Source organism: Phyllosticta capitalensis, assembly GCF_038381095.1.
Source record: "Phyllosticta capitalensis strain CBS 128856 chromosome Unknown BKA78scaffold_6, whole genome shotgun sequence".
Classification (NCBI taxonomy): domain Eukaryota; kingdom Fungi; phylum Ascomycota; class Dothideomycetes; order Botryosphaeriales; family Phyllostictaceae; genus Phyllosticta; species Phyllosticta capitalensis.
The window spans coordinates 1294180-1318018 of record NW_027117444.1 but is presented as its reverse complement, the minus strand read 5'-3'; the positions used below and the strand labels follow the sequence as shown (position 1 = coordinate 1318018).

At 54.4% G+C, this 23839-nt stretch overlaps 12 protein-coding genes across 12 annotated transcripts; 4 read left to right on the top strand and 8 right to left on the bottom strand.

The window, feature by feature from the left end:
• Positions 1-113: 113 nt before the first annotated feature.
• On the bottom strand, positions 114-1130 carry BKA78DRAFT_371535 (uncharacterized protein). Its single transcript, XM_066892709.1, has one exon. It carries the CDS (start codon positions 1084-1086, stop codon positions 235-237), a length of 852 nt encoding a protein of 283 aa, XP_066743443.1. The 5' UTR covers positions 1087-1130; the 3' UTR covers positions 114-234.
• A 484-nt stretch (positions 1131-1614) lies between these two features.
• On the bottom strand, positions 1615-2699 carry BKA78DRAFT_316830 (uncharacterized protein). Its single transcript, XM_066888656.1, has one exon. The coding sequence runs from the start codon at positions 2472-2474 to the stop codon at positions 1923-1925; it is 552 nt and encodes a 183-aa protein (XP_066743442.1). The 5' UTR covers positions 2475-2699; the 3' UTR covers positions 1615-1922.
• A 655-nt stretch (positions 2700-3354) lies between these two features.
• BKA78DRAFT_151395 (uncharacterized protein) lies at positions 3355-4221 on the top strand. Its single transcript, XM_066882946.1, has one exon. The coding sequence runs from the start codon at positions 3451-3453 to the stop codon at positions 4150-4152; it is 702 nt and encodes a 233-aa protein (XP_066743441.1). The 5' UTR covers positions 3355-3450; the 3' UTR covers positions 4153-4221.
• Positions 4222-4290: 69 nt separating this feature from the next.
• BKA78DRAFT_252653 (nitrilase) lies at positions 4291-5583 on the bottom strand (the record flags this gene model as incomplete). Its single annotated transcript, XM_066884753.1, has 2 exons — positions 4291-4562; positions 4620-5583. 2 exons carry the CDS (start codon positions 5581-5583, stop codon positions 4291-4293), a joined length of 1236 nt encoding a protein of 411 aa, XP_066743440.1.
• Positions 5584-5937: 354 nt separating this feature from the next.
• BKA78DRAFT_283855 (PAB-dependent poly(A)-specific ribonuclease subunit PAN3) lies at positions 5938-8267 on the bottom strand (the record flags this gene model as incomplete). Its single annotated transcript, XM_066885679.1, has 3 exons — positions 5938-7621; positions 7770-8128; positions 8195-8267. 3 exons carry the CDS (start codon positions 8265-8267, stop codon positions 6107-6109), a joined length of 1947 nt encoding a protein of 648 aa, XP_066743439.1. The 3' UTR covers positions 5938-6106.
• A 339-nt stretch (positions 8268-8606) lies between these two features.
• BKA78DRAFT_283852 (uncharacterized protein) lies at positions 8607-10304 on the top strand (the record flags this gene model as incomplete). The annotated part of the gene is made up of 2 exons (XM_066885678.1): positions 8607-8867; positions 8916-10304. Exons 1-2 carry the CDS (start codon positions 8715-8717, stop codon positions 10302-10304), a joined length of 1542 nt encoding a protein of 513 aa, XP_066743438.1. The 5' UTR covers positions 8607-8714.
• Positions 10305-10886: 582 nt separating this feature from the next.
• Positions 10887-12120, bottom strand: BKA78DRAFT_252581 (adenosine kinase; the record flags this gene model as incomplete). The annotated part of the gene is made up of 4 exons (XM_066884748.1): positions 10887-11381; positions 11432-11773; positions 11853-12006; positions 12056-12120. 4 exons carry the CDS (start codon positions 12118-12120, stop codon positions 10887-10889), a joined length of 1056 nt encoding a protein of 351 aa, XP_066743437.1.
• Positions 12121-12459: 339 nt separating this feature from the next.
• Positions 12460-15945, bottom strand: BKA78DRAFT_316816 (uncharacterized protein). The gene is made up of 8 exons (XM_066888655.1): positions 15591-15945; positions 15455-15541; positions 15281-15407; positions 15048-15219; positions 14400-14999; positions 13796-14352; positions 12935-13748; positions 12460-12880 (listed from the first exon to the last, which is right to left on the bottom strand). The coding sequence occupies exons 1-8, from the start codon at positions 15617-15619 to the stop codon at positions 12858-12860; spliced, it is 2409 nt and encodes an 802-aa protein (XP_066743436.1). The 5' UTR covers positions 15620-15945; the 3' UTR covers positions 12460-12857.
• Positions 15946-16095: 150 nt separating this feature from the next.
• Positions 16096-17082, top strand: BKA78DRAFT_296452 (uncharacterized protein; the record flags this gene model as incomplete). The annotated part of the gene is made up of 2 exons (XM_066886623.1): positions 16096-16416; positions 16465-17082. The coding sequence occupies 2 exons, from the start codon at positions 16096-16098 to the stop codon at positions 17080-17082; spliced, it is 939 nt and encodes a 312-aa protein (XP_066743435.1).
• A 76-nt stretch (positions 17083-17158) lies between these two features.
• BKA78DRAFT_151287 (uncharacterized protein) lies at positions 17159-18338 on the bottom strand. The gene has a single exon (XM_066882945.1). The coding sequence runs from the start codon at positions 18131-18133 to the stop codon at positions 17234-17236; it is 900 nt and encodes a 299-aa protein (XP_066743434.1). The 5' UTR covers positions 18134-18338; the 3' UTR covers positions 17159-17233.
• Positions 18339-18810: 472 nt separating this feature from the next.
• BKA78DRAFT_371531 (major facilitator superfamily domain-containing protein) lies at positions 18811-20957 on the top strand. The gene is made up of 2 exons (XM_066892708.1): positions 18811-19029; positions 19090-20957. The coding sequence occupies exons 1-2, from the start codon at positions 18941-18943 to the stop codon at positions 20456-20458; spliced, it is 1458 nt and encodes a 485-aa protein (XP_066743433.1). The 5' UTR covers positions 18811-18940; the 3' UTR covers positions 20459-20957.
• A 248-nt stretch (positions 20958-21205) lies between these two features.
• On the bottom strand, positions 21206-23630 carry BKA78DRAFT_331960 (glycoside hydrolase superfamily; the record flags this gene model as incomplete). The annotated part of the gene is made up of 2 exons (XM_066889932.1): positions 21206-23472; positions 23522-23630. 2 exons carry the CDS (start codon positions 23628-23630, stop codon positions 21206-21208), a joined length of 2376 nt encoding a protein of 791 aa, XP_066743432.1.
• Positions 23631-23839: the final 209 nt, after the last annotated feature.

The following is a 23839-nucleotide window of genomic DNA, read 5'->3' as shown; positions in this document are numbered from 1 at the left end:
GCGAGAGGATTTGGCGTAGAAAGGGTATGCGGTGGGCATCAATGCTCCGTGGTATCGCGCGAGAGGACTTCTTTTGAATTTTGCGTGGATAGGATAGGCGGTGTGCATGACTGCTCCCTGGTAGCGCGCGGAAGGACTTTGAATACTGCTTGGATGGGGCAGTCGGTGTGCATGAATGCTCCCCACATGCTCGTTTGCAAAAGGGACTGTTTCGGCTTATCGGGCGGGTACTGGTCAAGTGGCCATGGAGGGCGAGTGACTGGTGGGGAGAGGCGCCGCCATGCAAAAGCGACCGCCGTGTTCCACCCTCAATTCCTCAATCTCAAATTCCTCACGCTCCAACTGGTCCTGAAGGCGGCAAACTTCGGCTCTCAGCTGAGGAACTGCCTCGAGACCAAAGTCAGCATATTCTTCTCGTACCTGCTGCATTCTTGCATCATTGCGGCGCTTGACTTCATCCTTCAAGCAGACGGTGCAAGCGAATGGGTCTTCTAGCAGCTTCTTGTCGGCGGCGAAGGCTGAAAAGCAAAGGCAGTTTGTTCCGCAGAAGGTCGGGTTCGGAGTTTCGACGAAGTGGCCACAAGGACGTAGCTGATGCTGGCAATGGGGGCGAAGGGTCGATCGCACAGGCAAGGTGGGCGGAGGCACTTGGGAGGTCGGAGCGGCGGACGTTACTGTCGGATGTGAGTCCTCTGCAGTTGTTTGCTGATCTTCCTCGGTACTGACGCGCTTCTTCCAGATCTTCGACAACTTGGAAAAGGGATTCTTTCCCTTCTTGGACTTGTCTTTGGCGGCGTTCTCTGGCTGGTCAACGTTCGCCGCTGGGACAGCGTTCTCGGCGGGGCCGGCGTTCTCGTGCTGCGAGCTGGTGTAGCCCGCATGGTCAGTCACCAGCTCTTGGCCAGCTCGGTCAACATTCTTGTGGCCCATCATGCCCCTGACCGACTGGGCGATGGAGCGGACGGAGAGGTTTGAGTGTCTTGGGGCGTAGACACTCGCACCGGCGGCGAGCGGGGCTTGCGGTCTGCTGCCATGACCGCTAAGGTTGTCCTTGGCCTTGACGAGGGCGGGCTTGACGTTTGGCATCTTGAATGGTCTTGAAGTCAAGCAAAGGCGAAAAAACGGCTGACGCTGCGAAGAAGATTCAAATGCGAGTGTGGGCGACGAGGAAGAGAAACAGAATCGTAATTGGTGTTCAGTGCCTACAGCTGGTGGTTTCCACCATTGGTGGTTCTCGCCATTTGTGGTTCTCGGCGCTGGTGGTTTTCACCTTGGTGGTTCTCGCTGTTCGTGGACAGCTGTGGTGCCACTCAGGAAAGCCTCTTCCCAATGCGAATGGGTATCTACAATATTGTTCAAAGCAGATGTCTATTTGGGAAAGACATCAGTCCAAGGTGACATGTCAGGGGACACCTATTAGTCCACTGTCAGTTGAGCATGATAACAGCATAGTGGGCTACGGGAGAAACATCAACTCCAACGCGGTGGTGCCACTGAATGCTCCTCATGGCTCTCTTTTTACGAGCTCAAACATCCAAGTCTTTTGGTGGCGCGGTGCTTGAATGCTCCTCGCATGCACGCCACACATCTTGACTTGGTAGTCTGGACACAAGCGTTTTGCCAACACGATAATTCGGAGTTGGGATTTCCTTCATTCCCTAATACGTCAGCTCAAGATACTACACTTTCGAAGGCGACCCCATTTCGAGGACAATGATGGTCCGAGAAAGCGCGAACAATGTTATTATTTCGACCGAGAACAAAGCCAACTGGAGGTCAATTGTCCGCACATTATCTGCGCGAAAAGGCCCTCATCAAAGGAATTGCGATGGCATTACGACAGAAATAGGAAACGACAGTATAATTACCCTTGGAGAATTGCGAGTATATATTCAAACTCATCCAGCTCGAAATTCTCATCATCAACGATCACACTTCAATTCAAGCAGGCCTTGGAGATTCAGTCTATACTCACAACAAAGCCTCTTTCCCTTATCGCCATATCCACACAAGAAATGGCACCCAACACCAACGCAAGAAACCTTGGACCTGCCTGGCGCTGCTCTGGAGGAGCGCAGAGGCTGTTGTGGTGGCACAACTTGACCTGCGGCCACACCATCCAGACCTTCGTGCCTGTTTGGTGCGGGCCCAATTGCGCTGGTCTCAACGTATACAAGCCCATGTCTGAGCCGTTCAAGTGTCCGGCTTGTGGAGACGCAACGGGACGGTGGTGTGAACTGTATGATCAGGAAGGCGATGCCCTGGCTGACAACCTTACTCTGAGCATGGACGCAATTGCGCTTGAAGAACCCACCGAGGAGCTGGCCATCGGCAACGATATGGCCGGTGTTGTTCTTTTCAACCCTGCTAGGTTCGTCCTCGGTAACATTGTGCAGGACCTCAGGGATGGCAACGTTGTGCAGGACGACGCCCGAAGCATCAGTGATGTTTCCATGGGCATCCACTCTTCCCATCCTCCTTCTATGTCTAGCAGTAGCAGCGAGGGAGTCGTCCACTCTGCTTCGGCTTCGCCCAATAGAAGCCCAGAGCGCACCGGACGCCGATCGCCCACGCTTGAGATGCTTGCGAGTATCATGAGGCTCGACAGACTTCGTACGCAGCGCAGGACCCGTTCGCGAGAGGCAAGACGCCGCGACAGAAGCCCTCACCCTTTCGGTATTGAGCGTCGTTCGAGAAGCCCGACCCGCTCGAGGAGCCGAACAGGACGTAGCTACAGGTGGTGAGTATAAGTCTTCTTCCCTTGCGGATTTGCAACCCCTATCAAGCTCAGGTAAGCTTGAGGGAAGAGTAGTGTAATCAATGTATGTCTTTTTCAAAAATTTTCCACTTGCATAGTCCCCTGGTCGTTGATGAATCGTGATGTCAATTTGTCGTGTTTAACGATTTTAACCCGACATGTCGATGCATTACTCACATTGAGCTCACTTCTCTACAATGTCTCGACCATCTTTGGAACAGGACGCGTGGCAGTGATAGAAAGGGCTTCGCAGGGCGCAAGAAAAGTATTTGAAGTATCTTGGGAGATAGGTTGGGAGCACTCGAGCATTTGCGCTCCGAAATCGCCGAAATCTCCCCTGTATCCAAACTCTGTTAGTGACAACACCATTTAAAAACATGCAAACTCAACAGAAGTGCAAGCCATACTCACCTGAAAGCGCTCTGCCACCCACCGCAAAAGATCGAAGACGTCGTTGCCAAGCCCCTGAATGCCGAGCCTACACCAACAAAGAGACAGCATCCACACTCATCACGCACATTGAGAAGCGACAGCGACCGCGTTCAGATGCTTGGCACGAGACAAAGAAGCAGCGAGGCGACTGTAAATAGAGGACGATGCTGCGTGCTGCAGTTCGGACGACGATGAGGAGTTTTTCGACGATTTGACCACCACAACTTACTTGGCATTTGTCCGGCGGCCAGCAGAGTACAATGAAACGCGCACAATCCGATCCGACAGCCACCATGTCAGTAAAGCGTCGACGGGGAGACTCGTCGGTGCGATCGACACGGTCATTTTCCCAGGCCAGCAAAAGCGGCTTTCGGCCAGTGGGCACCAGCGCATCGACTCCCAGCTCGTCAAGAATGAGACGCGACGAGCATGCAAATCCGCAGATCAAAGACCTATTGCCGTACCGCAACAATTCGCGCAAGCATAGCTCCTCTTCCATCCCCGGGGGACGACACACGGTACCGAGACAGCCAACACCAGCGCGCCGTCTTGCCACTCAGCCGCAGAGTGCGAAGCGTGACCCCAGAGGCTACCAAGACCTTGCGGCGGCGGCATTGCGCATTGTCGAGCAGCACTTTGCAATGCCGCACGTACAAACGCGAGCGCGACGACAGCAGACTCCTATGCGACAGGAGCACCGAGAAAGACGTAGCGTTGCCGACAGCAACCACCACGAGCCGGGGTGGCACTTTGAGGAGTTGGCGGCTGGTTATGCGTATTCCGAGGAGGATGGTGACCATGAAGACGTGTACGAGGCCGAGCCAGGCGTTGTGTACGACAGCCGCGAAACGGATTTGGGGTATACGACGCCAGTGGTCATCGACCTGATTGATGATAGCGACAAAGATGAAGGGGGGACGCCGGTCGAGGATAGGGCTGCTTGGTTGAGGGCTGTGAGATAATAGTTTGAAGAGAATGGAAGCATGTGGTGTTTGTACAGTAACGTATGGAGTCTTGACACATTTGAAATGAAAACTGGACTGGGAGATGCAAAATCATTTTGAACTTTTGATAAGAGAATGACCAGGACAATTAACGAATCAAGGGGGAGGGGCGAGATCCAATCCCTCAACCGTGAGCTTGAAGGCGTCATGGCGAGCATACGACCCCGCGACATCGAGGTCCAGTCTTCCCCTCTCACAGTCCTCAAAGTTGACGTCAACGACCAAAAGGCCGTCAGAATCTTCCTCCCACAGCGGGCCAGCTAGCACATCGCCGAGAGGAGAGATGATGCAAGAGCCTCCTCTGCATACAAACTCCTCATCTTCAGGAGATGAAACTTGGGTTCCTTGCTCCTGCGCACTCTTTGGTTCTGGCCAGCAAATTTCGTGATGCTCTGGCGTCTCGGTGATTTTGGACTTGCGGCGACCTCGGGGCGAAATGCTGTTTGGCCTCGAGTCGTCCCCATCTTCAATGGCCGATGACGAAGCTCCATTAGGAACAACGGGCAAACAAATCTCGTGGCCTTCTCTTGTCGTGACGGTAGACCTTCTGCGTCCGTTCAATTTGAGCTCGGCGGAGGGATCCTTCTTTTCGACCTCTTTCTTCGCTGACGCCGGATCTCTGATCCATTCCGGCAGATGCTTCTTCCTCACGCACTGATTTGCGCTCAAAACGAATGCGCGGCTCTCACAAGCCACCGTCCTCATCAATGGCAACCAAGTGTCGCGAGCGTCAGCCGTAGGCGCCAGGTATAGGTTGACATTCTGAGAATAAATGGCGAACCGCGTCAAAGGCATCAGATTTTCCCAGCAGATGGCAGCTGCCAACGTAAGCCTGACACCCTTGATTTCAGTGACAACGGCCTTGAGAGTGCTCGCCGCGCCCTGAGCCCACACGAGGCGCTCCGTGCCAGTGGGCATGACCTTGCGCCGCTTTCCCAGCATGCCCAGACGCGGACACACGTAGACCACGGTGCAGTATAGGCTTCCGCCTGCGCGCTCCACCAGCCCCGTCACCACGAACACGCCCGTCTCGCGTGCGATGCGCTCCAGCTCTTCACGGGTCCCGTCGCCCCGGGCTGACGACCCTTTTGCAACTGGCAACTTGCGGTCAACCCATGCGTCGCCTGCGCCAACGGGCGTGTCCCCGAGGTCGACAGCGTCATGGAAGTAGCGTAGGAATTGATCACGGCCAATGGGATCACGTGCCCCAACCGCAGCTCCAAACGTACAAGTCCGCGGGTATCCGCCCAGGTAGGCCTCCGGAAAGAGGATGAGGTCGACACCGCTGGCTGCGGCGCGTTTGGTGGTTGCTTCGAGAGCCTTGAGAGTTTCCTGAGTGGTGGCCAAAGTGCGGGATTGAGCCACGGCGAGCTTCAACGCTTGCGACATGTTGATGCAAAGAAAGCCAAGGGCTCAGGAAGAAGCTTTGTTGGGTTTGCGCAGAAAGTTGTGGTAGTGAAATGGCGGGAGGATTGCGAGTGAGGCTCAGACAATGGCGTGAGGGGTATCGCATTACTCATGTGGGGCGATGCCCTTTCGAGACCCCGCATGGATAGGGCGACATCGGACTGTCCTTCTTGTTTGTATCAAGTGTTGATTTTGTGATTGAGGACGGTGAATAGGATGGCGTGGTCGTGTCAAGTTGCCGAACTTGCCGCGGCATTCACGTCTTCAAAGCATTGTGCAACCGAAGCTAAACCGCGTTCATCACTGGACTACATTCTTCAAGCTGCACGCGTCATCTTTGATCAAAGTTGTTGTATTCGTGACTGTCTACCATCCAACATCTGATTTACACAGAAACCAAGCAGCCATTATCGTTTCCATGCTCGTGGCCAAACTGATACCCCCTCCATGAAGCAGTGTTGCGTACATGGGTACAGGCCGAAACGAGGTTTTGTCTCATATTCTCTCATCTCCTCTTTGGCTTTATCAACTCGTTGAAAGCCTGCTCGATGCCCCTCTTCACCTCTCTATAGCTCACCACCAGCACACTTTGCTCATCTCTGCTGACCAAGGAAATCTTCTCATCGCTAGCCACATCAAGCTTGTTCAAACAGCTGATGACATGACCCAGGTCCACCACCGCGTGCCCGTTCGCGTCGACTTGGTGGAATACGTAGTCTCGGAACAGTTTGATATAATAGCGTTCTCCGGTTTCCGACCACTGGGGATTGTTCTCAAATTCTGGGCGCTCATTGATGAAGTTGAGTTTGGCCATGAGCCTCACTAGCCGACCATTCTCCAGCTCGCGTGAGAGGTTGGAAGTCAGCGTGTCCTCCGCATGGAACGTGTTGTCCAAGACCATCGCCATCTTGTCGGCAATGGATGCCAAAAACACGTTGATGGTTTTCGGCGCGAGTGCAGAATGTTGAGGAGTCGATGGAGGGCTCAAGAGCCAAGAGATGCACTCGACGAGATCCTTGCTGTAAGTTCGAGCTAGAACGTCCAAAGCTTTAGGCGCGTTGACTGGATTGATTGTGTTGTTGCTCGCTAACGTGATTATGAGACGCCCAAGTTGGTACAAGTCGTCTTGCTGCAGTTCAGTCAAAGAACGAATCGTGTCGTACTGGATCAGGTCGAGGATGGCGCAGGCATTGAGCCGTATCCGATTTTTGGAAGTGATCAAAACCTTTGAGGGCTGAATCAGCCTAGCTGCCAGACTTTGGGCGTGAATCGCCTTCAGCGCAGAGGCAATCTGGACAATGTAGCTCCAGAGCACAGTCTCAGGGACCGTCTGAGGATGAGCTCTACCTTGGAATCCACGAGGAGTCTGCAGATGCTGTTCAGAGAGGGTTTTGGAGAGTGGATGATAGTCGGTCACAAAGATTAGCGAACTGTCCCCAAAGGCCCGAGTGGTGAAGGCGTCGTGGATGGCAACGATGCTTCCGTTGTCAACGCGCTTCCAGGGCCGCACAGAGAAAATGGCTTGCTCGCTGGTTAAGCGGTATCCCTCCAGTCTTCGTAGAGTGTAGGTGAGACCATCCTTGCCCGAAACTGCCTTGTAGACCCAGGTGGGATATCCAAAAAGGGCGGCATTCTTTTGATTGTTGGTGTCCAAAGGTACCAGAGAATGAAAATGATCGACAGTGCTGGGCAGCGTCGAATTGGGTAGGATTTGGCGAGTGGCTTCTGACTTGCGCTGCAAGTCCTCGCGTAGTTGATCAGGAATAAAAAAGTCATGAGATGTTTTCTGATAACTCAAGAGATTCTCCGGATGGGGGCCCATTGGCGCATAGAGGTGGTATTGAATTGGCTGGGGGAAACCGCCTACAGCATTCTGAAAGAAAGCAGCGCCGCCCATGGTTGCCGCATCTTGGGTATAAGGATTCAACTGGGCCGCATGGTTTGCCGGACTCATTCCACTCATAGCAGCAGGTGTAAAGCTATCATATGGATTCAGGGCAGCCGAGACGGCGCTTTCCCCCTGTGCGATGTTAGATTGAACCAGAAGAGCAACACTCCAGAAAAGATGGGAAACAAGTGGGCCATGATGGCAGCCATATCGTCAAACGTTTGCGACGCAGCAAACTGCCGGCTTTCCAAACGCGACCTGAAACCAAACGTACCTGAACGTCGAATCCCTGTGGCACAAACTCCTGAAAGTCGTGCCCATGCCATTCTGTCGCTGGGTCTTTGGTATGGACAGGAGTAAGTATGGACGACTTGACATTGGACTTTGGCGTGAAGACGGCCGCGTTGGCGGCTTTTGGAGATATGGTTGTAGCTCTCGGCGAGGATGCGGCGCCATTTGAGGCGGGCTGGAGGGGGGTGAAGGAGGGCGAGTCGACGTTGAAGCGCTTCTTGACGTTTTCGGATTGGGCAGAGGCGATCTTGGTAGGGTCGTGTTGGAAGACACAGCCGTTGTGTTCGTGACGGCAGTGGCCGTATATAGTGACGTTCCGGCAAAGGATGTTGCTTTTGGGGTTATAGTCTGCGGGGCGGAGAGAGGTTGGTCAGTATGGCCTGGCCGTGTCGAAGGGCCTCTGGGTCATGATACCGCGTCCTTTGTTTGGCCTGGGGGAAGCGACAGCCCGGCGGCTTTCACCCGGGCTTCCTCCAATTGCTGCCATCAGCGCTGGGAAGCTTCATGCAGCATGGTCAGAGGGCTATGTAGTCGCGGAGGAGGGCGGCCGTGGTGTCGCGGGGGCTTGGGCCACCTGAGTCGGTGGTCGAGGTTTCGGAACAAGGCAGCTGGAGACAACGTCGAGGAGGAGGCGGCGGCGGGGCGGACGAACAAAGCCCATCCATCAGGGGACAGACGGCAACGTGTAGAGAGACGACGGAGTAGCTTTCAGCTCGAGCGGGAGCGGAAGCGGGAGACGACAGAGACTCGACGGATGGATGCGGCCACCACTTTTCCACAACAGCATGCCCGCCGCGCCCGCCTGCGTCATTGCCGACACGACTATCCATCACGACCACGTCTTCTCATCCCCAACAACACTCCTTTGGCCTTTTAAAGCTCCAGCCGAGCCTCACGCTTTCCGGCGCTGCTCCTCTGCTGCTGGCCCTGCGTCATGTCTTCCTCCTCTGGCTCTGGTTCCGGCTCCGGCGACATTGGCCAGCTCTCCGAAGACCAACAAACGGCCCTCCAGCAATTCACCGCCGTCACCGATCAGTCTGTCGAAACCGCAATTCCATTATTGCAGAGATGTCAGTGGAACGTACAGGTGTGCCTACCGCGCTCAACAATTCCGGCATATGCTAACCTGATAAAGATTGCCATATCTAGGCATTTCGACGGTGAACCCGCTGAGCCCGCAATACCAGAAGAAACCATCCCCGCGCCCCAAGACATCCGGCGAAGAGAAACTCTGGCAAACGGTTTTGGACGCTCGTCTGCCATCGGCCGTCGCAATCTCGAGCCCGCGCCGCGTGTAGTTCCCCAGCCTGAACACCAAGTTACGCAGCAAGCTCCATTCATACTGTCCCTGGTCCTCTTTCCCTTTCGATTCGCATACGGCATTGTATCCAAACTCTTCAATGTCTTTTCTTACCTGTTCCCGTTTCTCCCCCGGCTCATCGGGATGCGGGCTGCTCCGAACGCGCGCCGGAGAGACACGAGTGGGCGACGGCCCCTAAATCCGCGAGACACTGCGGCGAGGTTCATCAGGGAGTTTGAGGAAGAATACGGCGCCCACGAGATTCCATTTTTCGAGGGTGGCTACGCGCAGGCGTTTGATTTGGCGAAGAAGGAGCTTAAGTTCTTATTGGTGGTGTTGGTCTCATCCGAGCACGACGACACGGCGTCCTTCGTCCGCGAGACCCTTCTGTCTCCCGATGTTGTGGCTTTCATAAGAAACCCCGCGAACAACATCATCGTTTGGGCGGGTAATGTACAGGACGCAGAGGCCTACCAGGTATCCAACGCGCTCAACTGTACCAAATTCCCTTTCGCAGCTCTCATCGTACACACTCCCGCCGTGTCCTCCACCGCCATGTCCACCGTCGCACGCATTGTCGGTCCTACGCCTCCAGCAACTTTCATGTCGCGACTCCAAACCGCCATAGCCCAGAACTCGGAGCCCCTGAACAGGACACGCGCTACACGCGCTGAGCAGCAGGCGGCGCGAAACATACGGCAAGCCCAAGACACGGCATACGAGCGATCCCTGGCACAAGATCGCGAACGGGCACGGCGGCGTCGCGAGGAGGAAGAAGCCCGCCGGCGCGCAGAGCAAGAAGAGCGCGAGAGGCAGGAAGCCAAGGAGCGCGAAGCGCGCAACCTCGCGGCATGGCGAGCATGGAGGGCGCGCTCCATTGCTGGCGAGCCGGGACCGGAGGTCAAGGACGCGGTGCGCATCAGCCTCCGCATGCCCTCAGGCGACCGCGTGGTGCGCCGTTTTGCCCCTGACGCTGATATGGAAGAACTGTATGCTTTTGTCGAGTGCTATGATGTCTTGCAAGAGCAACAGGCGTCGCAAGAAGGCGCTGAGAAGCCCACAGCATACGAGCACGAGTACAAATTCGTCCTCGTCTCGCCCATGCCGCGGGAAGAGTTTGATCTGAAAAAGGGCGGTACGATCAAGGAGCGCATTGGACGCAGCGGCAACCTAATCGTGGAGCGCACGGATTTGGACGAGGACGAAGGCGACGAGGACGAGTAGAGCGGCGCGTTTTTGTACCTTGTCCGTGTCTACCTGTCTACCTACTACTCACCTACCTACCCAACCTCTCCCCTTTTTCTGGCACTGTATCTTGGATCGGATATGGGACAAAGTCCCATCTTTGAAAAGAAGCAAGGCGCAAGCATCGGACAGGCGTTTTCTATCCTTCCTTGGAGTAAAGAATCTCATCTTCGATGGTGTATGTAAACCGTCGTATCCATCAGAAGTTTGGTTGCGCTTGTTGGGACTGTCATTTTCACACTGTTGTCTGGATAAAGCCTCAAAGTGGCAGTAGTTGTTCTCTCTTGATTTAACTTCATATTCTACTACGGGAAAGCCAAGTGCCCGTATATCGGAAATCGGGTTTGCTTTTCTCCACCACAAAGCCAGTTCCCGTGTGTCTTTTTGATGCTTCTTGATCGTGAAGTTGATTCATGGACTCCTGGAGGAAGTCTTGTGTCGTAGCCCGGTTGAAAAAAGGCCTCGCTAAATGAACCCAGACCGCTTAAGAAAATTATCTCTTTTTTATTTTTGCACTTCATAAAAATCCCAATGCATCAACAGATGTGCATCATCCCACGCTTAGGCAGACTTGCCAGGGTAGGACTGCTTGGGCGAGGGGTAAGAAGGACCCAGCTCCTGAATGCTGAGCTTAGCGAGCCACTGGCCCATGTCAATAGAAGTCTCGAAGTCCTTGCCCTCGACGATACCAGCGAGGAAACCACCAGCGAAGGCGTCGCCGGCGCCGTTGGTGTCGTTGATCTGGCTCTTGTCGATGGCGTGGACGGGGAACTCCTTGAGGGCGACCTCGCCGCCGGCCTTGGCGACGGCGACGACGGTGGGGTCGGTGCCCTGAGTGATGATGACGGTGCGCTCGCGCGCCGTGTTCTTCTTGGGCAGCTTGGCCATGGCCGTCGCGATGGTGGGAATGTCCTCCGTCTTGAGGTCGTGCGACGCCGCCCACGACCGCGCCTCCGTCTCGTTGCCAATCACGTAGTCCCAGTACGGCGCCGTGCTGTCGAGCTGCTCCTTGAAGAATTGGGGAATGAAGGGGGCGGAGAGGGAGAGGGCGAAGATCTGTCACGGTCAGTCGCTGCCTTTGGATGTGATATTCTTCTGGAACGCACCTTGTTCTTGGCAGCCGCCTCTTCCGCGAGCGCCAGAATGGCCGGCACGCAGACGGTCAAGTGGTAGCCACCGACATAGTAGACCTTGGCATCCTCAACGAGCTTCCAGATCTCGGGCTGCTTGAGGTGGTCCAGCTTGTAGCAGTTGGCAGCGGCCAGGTCGGTGCACAAGCTGCGGTTGTTGCCGGTGATGACCACACCGCAGCGGCCGGTCGGCTGCTCCTCGTCGACGCGGTACTCGACGCGCAGGCCGGCCTTCTTGCAGGCATCGCGCAGAATGTCGGCGTACTTGTCCTTGCCGACGCATCCAACGTAGACGGTCGTGTTTGGGGGCAGGATGTACTAGCAGCAGCAGTTGTGTTAGAGAACCTCCCGAAAACAAAAAGTCGCCGACGACGACGACGGTGGTGGAGATGCGTACCTGAGCACCGCGGGCAGAGTTTTGAGCGGCACCAGCAGCGATGAGCTTGGCGTCGTAGTTGTTTAGCAGCTCCTCGTACAGTCCCAAGTGCTTCTCCTCGGCGAGGATGGCGTCGTTGGCCTTGAGGCCATACTTTTCGAGCAGCGCCTCGTTTCTGTTTGTCGTCAGCCATTGTCCAGCTCTTTGGACGAAGTGCGTCCTACCCGACGGCCTGGATGTCGAGAAGAGGGTTCTCAAGGCAAAGAAGCTCAAAGTTTCCGGTAGACATTTTGATGGCTGTGTATGGACGACGAAATGTGTTGGAGGAGCTTGAAAACAAAGGTGAGCGCTGCGGGGCCAGTGGAGGAGGGGCTAATCGCCGTAAACCGCCGCGAGTCAGTGCGCCGAATCGAGCTACTGGGGCTAGTCTGCGCAGGCCCATGCAGAATGACATTGTCGATGTTTTCTTGTGAGGTTGCAAATTGTTCTTGCGAAAGGCCGCTCTTCGCAGGAATATTTTGGAGTTGTAGTGAGGATTCATCATCAGGAAGTGGGAGGCACTTGCTACTTTCACGCCACGGGCTTGTGACTGCTCTTGCAGCGCATCAGGAGACATCAAAACCACCAATTTCAAAAGAGCGTCCATTCAGGTTGTAGCCTAGTTATTGTAATGGCCCAGAGGGCAAAAGCATTCCAAAACACAATTTCAATCTTCAATCTGTTCGTCTTCCTCCATCTCAGGCGGGCGCATCTGTCCTCCCTGCAATTCCCGAAATCGGGCGAAAGGGTATGAACTAAGACCGCACAGGTGCTCTGCAACAAGTTGCATTTTTGGCGCTCGTTTTGGTGGCGCTGAAAGCTTGCAGCAGGCGCCAAAGAAGCCGAGAAACCTCGATGGGGCGCGGATCCCTCCTTTTCAGACCTCGGGATCCAACGAGCGGACACGGTATCCACATTGTCCGTGGGCAGGAACCGGCGGGGAACGCTTCGAATATCGGTGAAAAACTTTCCAGCCAAATTTCCGCATCAACCGCCTTGACCGTTGGGAGGTGTGTCAATGTAGGAACCGCGATGACGGCTAGCACTCCAGCTGACGCCATCAGTACCCCAACCACTTTGACCAAACATCGTGGAGCCCCTCATATCCAGAGAAGCATGCAGTGGCTGTCCGACAAAGTGATCAGCCATATGACCAATGTTGCCGTAGGGGGAGACTCCTGGAAGTGTCGCTTCGTAGGAAGCGTTGGTGCCATATGGCGGAGAGCTTCGTCGAATCTGACCATTGGGCATTGAGCTCCACGACGCGTTTAAAGATCCGTTTCTCGAATGACCAGCGCTAGAGCCGACGTTGAGACCAGGGGGAACAGCGGGGGTGTTGTGCGACGTCATGGAGTAGTTCTTGTTCCAAATCCCCGAGTGATCGGGCAATGACGGCAGAGACGGGAAGTGCTGGACAGAGGGAGAGGCTGTCGAGTTGCGATGCATACGATCGGGGGTGCAAGATGCTTGGCTGTAGTTGCGAACCATGTTGACGTAGTCTGCTGCCGTGATAGGAGTAATGCCATAGGATCCATCGTTGATCAGAGCAGTATCTTCAAATGTCTGCTCGGGCGGCGTAGGAGGAATGTTCTCATCCTCCTCCGGGAGAGGTTCCAGTCCGTCCTCGGGGCCAAGCAGGTCATCAACCATGCGATTCATGGCGGCGTCTTTGGACATGGTGACAGAAGTCGTCTCAGACGGAGCCGCATGGGACACCTGGTCGTCATTGACAGGAGCGGTACCCCTTGGAATCTCAATCGGAGGACCATCCACGGGCAAGGCGGTCTCGGCATTATTTGATGGACTGGCCAAAAGCTGGGATGGGATGCCAGCTTCCTGATACACAAAGCGCATGCTGTCCAGGAAAATCGGCGACTTCTGTTCAACAGTTAGACACAGTTTTGCAAAGCCAACGATGCACTTACCTCATCTCTCATAAGCTCCAACCCATCCACCAAGAGGTCGCGAATTCGCATGAGCATTTCGACATTGGGATGGTTCCTTTTGACGTCGTCGTCCGACCACTTGGCTTTTGGCACAGGTCCGTCGAACCAGCGCATTTTGGTATTGTCGGCAAGCAAAGGCTGGAATCCAAGCGTCTCCACATCTTCTTCGAGCAGATATTGCTCCAATGGCAGAAACTCAGCATTGAATGCGGAAGCCAGAAGCGTCAAAGTCTCGGCGTAAGCCTTCCACAACTCTTGGGCATCGACCTTGGAGTGCGCAGATCCCTCGATATCAGCTGATAGAACACTCCAATTCTTCAAAAACCAAGTGCTGTAGAGGCGAAGTCCTGGTAGGACACGCCTGGCGACAGCCGTGACCTTTTCCGACAGGGGTTGTGAGTCGGGCCCATCGACGTCTTCGCCTGTCAAACGTTCCAGCTCGGCTTGCAAGATTCGCAGGAGAATGTTGAAGGTCTTGATGTTGAATCGGAGGAAGAAAAAGTATGCCCGGAACCGCTCAGGACTTGTGTCGCCGCCTGAGGTTGATTAGTACGCATTTGGCAGAACCACGTCTGCAACGTACCTTGAAGCTTGACAGAAGCAAAATACTCGGCAGCTGTGTTGACGAGCACAAACTTTTGAAGAAGGCCTTCCAGAGAACGCTCTTTGAGTTCTACAGCCAATTGACTCAGAACCTCGTTCTCCAATTCGTCATGACCGGCAAATTCTTGCCCGCGATAGCATTTGCTATGCAACCGTACGAACCAAGCCTTGAGCGCCCGGTGGGCTCCCTTTCCTTGACCGTTGGACTGTCTCCCAATGAGCTCGCCCTTGTCCCAAGCAGTAATGACTTTTTTGAATTCCAATTCCAAGTTGCCCTTGGCCATGGGGTGGGGCTCCTTTGCTGCGAGGGACCGGTATAAATTGTAGACAGCCCGGAAGTGATCTCCATCAGCAAGCGCCACGACAGCCAGCTGGTTATGGGATATGCCAGAATCGGGGTTGATTTTAAACGCCAAGCTGTAATATCCAATCGCATAGCTCCAGTTGCGCTGGGCTTCGCTTCGCTGGAGTTCACGGTAGCGCGAGAGATCACCAAGCTGAATGACGGCCTGGTATATCGACGGTTTGATCAGGGCTTGCAATTGAGGGGACAGTCCTTGGGTTGGCTCGGCCTGCGGCACTTTTCCTCCTGTTAGTTATGCCGGGACATCGGTTGGGGAAAACGCACAATCGCTCTTCCATTTCTTTGCGAGTTCACGGAGCTCCGGTGTTCCGCCGAAGGCCTTGTCCAGGTAGAGAATGTATTGACGGTAGAACCTTTGGCTGGATTTGATAAATTCGAGATATTGCTTTTGTACAATGCGTGTCTCGACTGCCTTGGTGCGGCCGTCCTTGTTCAACTAGGGTAGGCCTGTAAGCTGCTTCGCCCAGAGAACAGGTCGTCCAAAACTCCAAACGTACCGCACTCAATTGTTTCCTGAAATACGTATTGACTTTGCCGTGAGTCTCCCACAATTGGGGCTCGACGTGGTGTTCCGAGGCATGTCCAAAATCGGTATGGACAATCTTTTCGCACTCGCTGCGATATCTGAGTGCTGTCAGCGGTTGCGGGGACGGCGAAAAAGCCAGGCTCACTCTTGAAGGAGTGACAGTATAGCCCCGTTGGCGGCACGCTGGTCGGTGGGCTTCGATTTGAGCTGCTGCTCGAGTTTACGAGCGAGCCTGAGGGAATTAGCGAAGCGGGCGGCGCCATGGAAAGATTCACGCGCACTTTTCAGCTGGCTCGGCAGAGATGGCCATGGAGAGGGACTGTATGAAGGTTCATACAAGGCCAGGCCGGGTCAGATTTCAAATGGAGCGAACTGCGGGCTGGCTGCGGTGTCGTCGCGATCCATGGATGGCAGCCGTTATCCCGAGAGAAGAGCGCCAGGTGGAGTGGCGGATACCAGGGGAGGATTTGACGACGGCGGGGTGGTCGGACAGAGACCCAGCAGCGACGAGGGAAAAGTGTGAGAAGCCCGCGTTGCGGGTGAGGTGAAGATGAATGTTGCGCAAGGGTTCAAGTTGAGAGAGGTGCACGGATCCAACCGCATCCGCTCAACACCACCTGGATTACCTTGTGTGGCACCAACACCGCCACAGCTGCTGCGCCCCGGCCGGTCTCAACTACCTTACCACGACCAACTCGACACTCGCATCACCAAATCCACTCACGACGCGGATCCATCGCAAGAACAGACACACAGCCGAGTAATTCTCTCATCACCACCAGCATCATGGCCAAGCGCTCACGAGCAGAATCTGCATCGCCGACTCCGGAAGCCAATGACGACTCCTCGAGTCCTCCGGCCGCTGCCAAATATGTTCACGTCGACGACTCTGCCGCGTCTGCGGCGATCATGACCTGTTCTCTTCCATCTCATCCCCCGCTGAGCTTCGCATCCTACGCCGACTATGACGTCCACTACCAAAAGTGCCACGTGAACCGCTGCTCCGTCTGTCGCGTAAACTTTCCCTCGGAGCAATTCCTCAACCTGCATTTTGACGAATACCATGATCCAATCAAGCAAACTTCCAGAGAAAGAGGGGAAAAGATTGTGAGTACAGACTACAATTTCAAAAACACGATGCTGACTGCATGTTAGTTTGCTTGCTTTGCCGAGGGATGCAAGGTTATGTGCAAGACGCCCAAGATGCGACGAGAGCACATGGTAGCCAAGCACGACTATCCCAAAAACTACAACTTCACCGTGCTGAAGTTTGGCATAGATGGGCTCCGCTCCATGCTCATCGAGAACAAACCGTCGAAGTCCTCTGGATCACACTATGCAAAGGAGCAAAATACGCCAAAGAAGAACGAAAAGGCAGCGAAACCTGTCCCTCGTCGAATCGTATTCGATGAAGATGGCATGGCACCTGACGACTTGACGAAGACGAAATCTCAAGACGACGCTGAGCCAATGGACTTGGGCTCGGATGATCCGAATGTTGTCGCTGCACCAAACAAAGAGTGTGTCGCCGATCAAAACATAAAATCAAAGCAGAAGCCCGAGCGAGGCGAGACTGAACACTTCGATAAGAACGGCGGCTCGTCGACTACCAGTACAGCCAACACGTCGAATTCAACTTCTACTCCGTCTAAAGCTGATGTGTTGATGGAGGATGTCACAAAATCAGTTGCGGCGCTTAGATTCATCCCTCCAAGCATTCGTTTTGGCCGCGGTGGCCGGGGAAGAGACAGAGGCGGTCTTGCACGATCCTGAACGATGCACAAAAAACATTCAGCCACAATATTGTTGATATGCCCACGCCTTACGCAGATGATTTCGGCGCACTGAAAGATAGGGCCACTCAAATAGCATCCAGTCAATGAACTACATGCAACAACTCTCTTTCCACAGCCATTCATCTAGTTTATAATTGGTCAACGAAAGTCCACCAATCCGACCTCCGCCAGACTAGCCTTGCGAACATGATAAACCTTCGTTGGCTTGGTGTTGGCCCGGTCCTATTTATCATCGGATCTTTCTCACATGTGTTACTATAATGAACTCTGAGCAGACGAACACATTCTGAGACGCTCTGATCTCTTTTCCAATGTTCGAACGCGCGAGCACTCCTCTTTGCTGGTTTTCCAAGAGAAGATAGAAGTGCACAAATTCTGTCGTCGATCCAGCCCACATGCCTGTGCTTTTCCATGAGTAATTCGCGCACTGTCTCGATATGGTTGCTCGAGACTGCGGCTTCTAATGGATACCCTGCGTACAGACTTTCCTGATTGACGTCGGCACCACTTTCCAGTAATGAGCGGACTAGCCACAGATCGCCAACGGCGCAAGCTGCGTAGAGCGGAGTTCCGAAGAATTCACTCATCATCTTGGGTAGAAGCAGGGTCGAGAGATGCTCTTTGACGTATTCCTTGTGACCGAGGTAGATGGCGGCGACGGCGAGATGACGCTCCAGATCTGGGCGGTCTCCTTCAGGCAATTGATAGAAGGGGAAACATAGGTCGCAGACTTGAAGAAAAGTCTGACCCGATTGCTGGAAGGCAATATTGCAAAGCTTAAACGCGAGCTCAAACCGATCTCTTTCCGATGAATCCGATGGCAGGAGTTTATCCAAAAACTTTTTCAGGAAGGATGCGAATGTATTGCGGAGTTGTGGACTTTCTATGCCCATCAGATGGTACAGAAAGCGCGTAACAAAGCTCATAGACATTTGCTTCCATATTGCCGACGACGCATTGCGAGGATGCAGAACTTGGTGGAACCAAATCAGGTTTAGCACTTCGAAATTAAAAGTTCCTGCATTCATCTATTAGGAATCTGTCTAAGTTGGGCAGGTGAGATTCACACTGGGGCACATTACTGGAAATCAGTCGACAATGGAGCGCATTGTAGAGGCCGTTGTCCGGATCGAGCAAGACAGATTCAAGAATATGCCGAAATAGTTCAGTTGGAAGGCTGTCTAGCGACATGAGTATTCATCTGCCTTCATCTAGGCGACGAGGACTCCAGGTGTTGTGTTGAGGTCGTTCATCGAAGCTACGTTCCTGTCCGTAGACGCCGAGCTGACTCAGCCCTGAGTCATGCTCTTCCACGACAGCCCCTTGTGCAGATCTTCCGCGACGTTCTGCTCCGCTTGCATGCCCCGGGTTTCTTTTACGCAATCGCCGCCATTTCTTGGGAGACCTGAACGTCATGATGTCAGAAAGACTGTCGTCTCTTCAGAGCAGACCGTCCCGTCTGTTCGGTCAGTTTTCGACAAAGCCCAGCCGACTAAGGATGCTTCAAGCGTCCCAAATCCCAGGAAACGACGATTCGAAGGATATTGAGCCTTCATGAGAGCTCTTCGCACCATTCGCTACCTCAAGCTCATAGACGTGGCAGATGGAGATCTCTCTTGGCTTGACACCGCCAGGTGGCCGGGGCAGCCCCTCAAGTAGCCGGCCAACCCTCCGCTTGAAATTTTCCGCCTCTCTTAACATGTTCTTCAGTCGTCCAGAAGGAGCATACGACCTGCTGGAGAATTCCTTCGAGAAAAACCACGACCCTACCAGATTGACCGTGCAAAGCTCTCTCAGATTCGGCTTTAGACAGGCAGTCTATCAGAGACGCGAAGATGAGACAGAGCGAGGCAGAAAAGTGCGACTCTGATGCGAGTGACTTTGAAAAGCACGGCTTCGCGTGGCACGATGATCCCAGAAATCCGTATGTTTTGGTTCCCGCGGCCGAATTGGCATGACATACTTGTTGCTTACCTCTCCCAAGCTACAACTGGTCATTTGGAAAGAAATGGCGTGTGACAATACTATCTTGCTTCATCACTTTCCTCGTCGGTCTGAATGGCACTGCTATGACCGCGGCCTCAGATGATATCAATGCTCAATTCGACGTGAGCGATGAGCATTTTCCCAACTCCTTCTGGCCTGTCTTCTCCTGGACTCTTTCCGCAGGCATCGTGCCTTTGGCCATCCTCCCCCTTATGGAAACCTTTGGCGTGCGAAAAGCCTATCTGGTTGTGTACGTGCTCTTCGTCGTATTCATCGTCCCTCAAGCTTGCGCCCAGAACTTTGCGACTCTCATCGTCACGCGAATCATCACCGGTGGATGCGCAGGAATTCTTGAGAATATTACCAGCGGCATTTGCGGCGATCTTTGGGAGGATGCGCTGACCAGGAGCTTACCCATTTCTTTGTACATCTTCTCCCTCCTTTCTGGCACCACAATTGGCCCCGTGATTGGAGGGGCTATTATGACGACTCTCGAATGGCGATGGGTCTTCTATGTCCAGATCATTCTCTACGTCATCATCTTTCCGTTCGTATTCTTTTTACTCCCTGAAACCCGTGGAGAGATCATTGCCTCCGAGGGCCTGCAAGATGGTCATCAGGGAATCAACAACGCCAGCACGATTGCTCTTTTCAAGTCCGCCATTGGCCGTCCTCTCCGCATGCTCACCACCGAGCCAGTGGTCCTGTGCTCCACCTTGTGGTCATCATTTTGCTTTGGAAACGCTCTCATCTATACGCAAAGCATCCCACTGGTCTACCGCACCTTGTACAACTTTTCCGCTCCAAGCACCGGGCTTGTTCAAGCCGCGCTTGTCATTGGGATCGCCATTGGACTGCTCATCTCCCCGCTTCAAGATCGTTTCTATGCAAGAAGCGGGGACAAGACGAGTCCGGATGCTCACAAGCCCGAAGCTCGTTTGTACCTCGCCATTCCCGCATCGTTCTTCGGCCTTGCTGGTGGTCTCTTTTTATACGCTTTCACGACCTCTGAATCGCATCCGCAACCTTGGATTGCACCAACCATCGGCATCGCACTCGTCGGCATCGGAATTCAAACCGTTATGACCGCTGCTTCTCACTACGTCGAGGATGCGTATCCCACTTATGCCGCCTCTGCGATTGCAGACGTCGCGGCCGGCGAGAACATCGTTGGTGCTTGTCTCCCGCTGGCGTCTACCGCGCTGTATACTCGACTTGGCTTCGTTGGCGGGAGTGTGCTACTTGCTGGCATTGGGTGTGGTGTCAGCTTTGTGCCCGTGGCCTTTGTGGTTTTTGGTCCGTGGATCAGATCGAAAAGTCGATTGGCGGCCACTCAGGGGCTTGGCTGCAGCGAGTCTGTCGTCTGAAGAGCATTGGCAGGAAAAATGGAGCTCGAGAGCCGAAATACGACCCTTACTAAACCTGTTATTTGGGCCTGACGATGACTGCTCGGCTGTTGTCCCCAGTTTTGCGTGGTCGACGGACAACTCCTCGTACGTGCGGAGCGAACTAGCAACTAGGGCACACAAGAATCTCATTGCGCCAATCTGGAACACCTCTCATTTTTTGAAGTTCAAGAAGAGGAGCCTGAGACCTCCCCATGCTATGCTCGATTCCGAGGACTGGAAGGTCTGGATGGTTTGTCTGCAAACTCATGCCCGTTCTGGCGAGCATGGGAGTGTCCGTCTCTTTGCACAGTTTTGAAAGATTCCAGAAAGCACGGAGGACGGCAACACGCTGTGGTCGGTCCCCTTCAGGACCAGGCCATGACCTCGAGTCTGCAAGAAGCAGCAGGGCGCACGAGTCCACGGGTCGATCAGCTCTTAATCGAAGGAGATCGCAAGGAGCCTCGACGCAAATCGCCATGTAAGTCGATCACAGGACTTGGAAGAGAGAGAATTGGGATTGGACGCAAAAAGTGGACGCACGCATGATAGCTCAAAGATCTCCAGCTTCATCGAAAGAGGATTGTCAGCACTTGAGCCAAAAGAAGCCAAACACAGCTCAGAATTTCAATTAAAATGATCGTCAGATATACAATTGTCAAGTTACGTCGTCAAAATACATGCAAGAAGGGTACCCTCTTTCTTTTCACACCACAAACGTCCACCCATCTACTGCTCAATCTCCAGCGTCGCCGTGGCATGAATCTTCCTGCTGCTCGAGCCAACACGGAACGTGTAGGTGCCGGGAGCAACAGCCCAGTTCTGCGCCGCAACGTCCCAGTAGCTGAGATCGCGGCGGCGCAGCGTGAAGCTGACGGTCTCGCTCTTGCCGGGCTCGAGGTGGACCTTCTGGAAGCCGCGCAGCACCTTGACGGGCTGCTCGGCGGCGTCGGGGAACGAGACGTAGAGCTGGGCGACCTCGGCGCCGGCCAGCTTTCCCGTGTTGGACACGCTGCCCGTCACCGTCACGACGTCGGTCCACAGGTCCTCGCGGCCGCCGATGGCGCGCGCGCCGCTGGCGTACTTTTGCTTGAGCACCTCGGGCGCCGTGTTCTTGACCGTCAGGTCGCTCGAGAAGCTGAACGAGGTGTACGAGAGGCCGTAGCCGAACTCGTAGCGCGGGGTGACGTTGGCCTTGTCGAAGTACTTGTAGTCGATGTAGTTGCCCTCGGTGAACTCGCACGTCAGGCCCGTGCAGAGACCCGTGTTGTAGTCGCTCTCGTTCTTGGCGATGGTGTAGGTCAGCTTGCCCGACGGGTTGACGTCGCCGTACAGCACGTCGATGATGCTGTTGCCGCTCTGCTCGCCCAGCATGCTGCCGTAGACGACGGCCGTGATGTTGTCGTTTTCGATCCAGGCGTCCACGAGACGGGCGGCGACGGCGTTGATGACGACAATCGTGTTGTTGCACGAGGCCGCAACCTCCTCGACCATTGCGTCTTGGTCGGCGTTGTACAGCTCGCCGCGGTCGGCGCCTTCTCCTGAGTAGGCATTGATGAAGACAAGGCAGACCTCGGTCGACGAGGCAAAGTCGGTGTAGGTGTGCGAGACGGCGGTTCCGGAGCTGTAGCCAGAGACACCACCGCCGCTGCTGCTCGAAGACTGGGCGAATCCGGTGTCGTTGAACAGATACCTGAGTTGCGTGCCGTCCTCGATGACGCGGTTCAGGAGAGCGTGGAAGGGGGTGACGAGGTAGGCGAACGAAGCGTATCCGGAGCCTCCAATCGAAGCAGCGTGTCCCTGAAGGACGTCATCCGAACCAGTGACGGAAAGCTCGTCGTTGGGACCATCAATCTTCTCGGTGGCGTGCGCACCAAAGACAGCCATGGTCTTGGGGCTCTTGAGGGGAAGGGCGTTGTTCTCGTTCTTGAGGAGGACAAGAGAGTTGGATCCAACCTTCCTGGCGATGTTCCTGTGGAGCTTACGGGGGTCGACGTAGTCTTCCAGATCCGCGGTGTCGGGGTACTTGCCATCGTCCTGGTTGAGCTGGTACGAGGGCAGAATGTTACGGATCACCATGTCGTTGAGTCTTGCCTCAGAAATGGAGCCGTTGTTGATACCAGCAACCATCGAAGAGTTTGTGAAAGATCCAAAGTCGAGACCTGCGTTGGCCGAGTTGATCACCGTCTTCTGGCCACCAACATCTCCCAGCACAAGACCAGGGAATCCAAGCTCAGTCTTGAGAAGACCAGCCAGAAGATCAGAGCTCTCGCAAGCATAAGTACTGTTAATACGGTTGAGAGCGCACATGACTGCTCCAGCTCCGGCGTGGATACCATCGTAGAAGGGGAACATGTACGTCTCGTGGAGAGTCTTGTCGTCAACCTCGGCAGTGTACGCCATCGACTCGGTAGTAGAGCTGCTTGAGCTGCCGGAACCACTGGGAGCACCGGAGCCACTGGGAGCGCTGGCGCTGCTGGTGCTGTTTGAGCCGCCGCTGGGAGGGCTTCCACCGCCGCCACCACCAGTAGTCTCGCTCGTGCGGTTGTTTTCTTGCTCGTTGAGCAGAAAGTGCTTGGAGCAGGAAATGACGCCAACCTCGTTAAAGGCCTTGACGTTGTCTGCAAAGGCAATACCGTTCAGATAAGGATCAGGACCAAAGCTTTCGCCGTTCCTGCCACCCCAAGGACTTCTCCCGAGCGGCTCTGAAACGGGACCCTTGGCAACCTGGATTCCCTTTGCATAAAACTCCTCTGCAAGAGCCTTGTTCTGCTCGTAGAACAAGTCACGGTCCCAGGTCATCGCGAGGGCGGAACTCAGGGGCCATGCCGTGGCGTAGAAGAAGTCGAGAATGCCATCGCCGGAGTCTCTTTGGTAGAGAGCCGTGAAGTTTGTGATATCCTCGCCGTTAATTACTGCAATCTTCTGGCTAACAGTGAGGGTGTCGACAAAGGTCTTCGCGCGGTTGTAAGCAGTTTCCCAGTTGCCCAGCTTGACTATTTCCCCATTAGCTAAGGATTTATGAACAGTTGGTGAAAGGCGTACTAGATCCTGACGAAAGGAGTTGACTTTGAGCAGTGTTGTTGGCGGAGTAGGCCGAAGCCCCACTCAGCAAAAGAGAAAGACCGGACAGACGAGCGAACGACGACAACATCTTGGTGGTGAGCTGCACAAGACAGCCAAAAAAAATGAGTGACGATAGAACTGCCACACTTACGACTCAGTCTGCGAGTAGAGGCATTTTAAGAAAAAGCCCACGACGACATGCGCAGTGCTTTTCTTCGCCGAGTTCGGTTTCGAGTGGGTGACGCGTCCCTCGTCCCGATCCATACGAGCATCTGTATGCGTGCTTCATGGCGAATT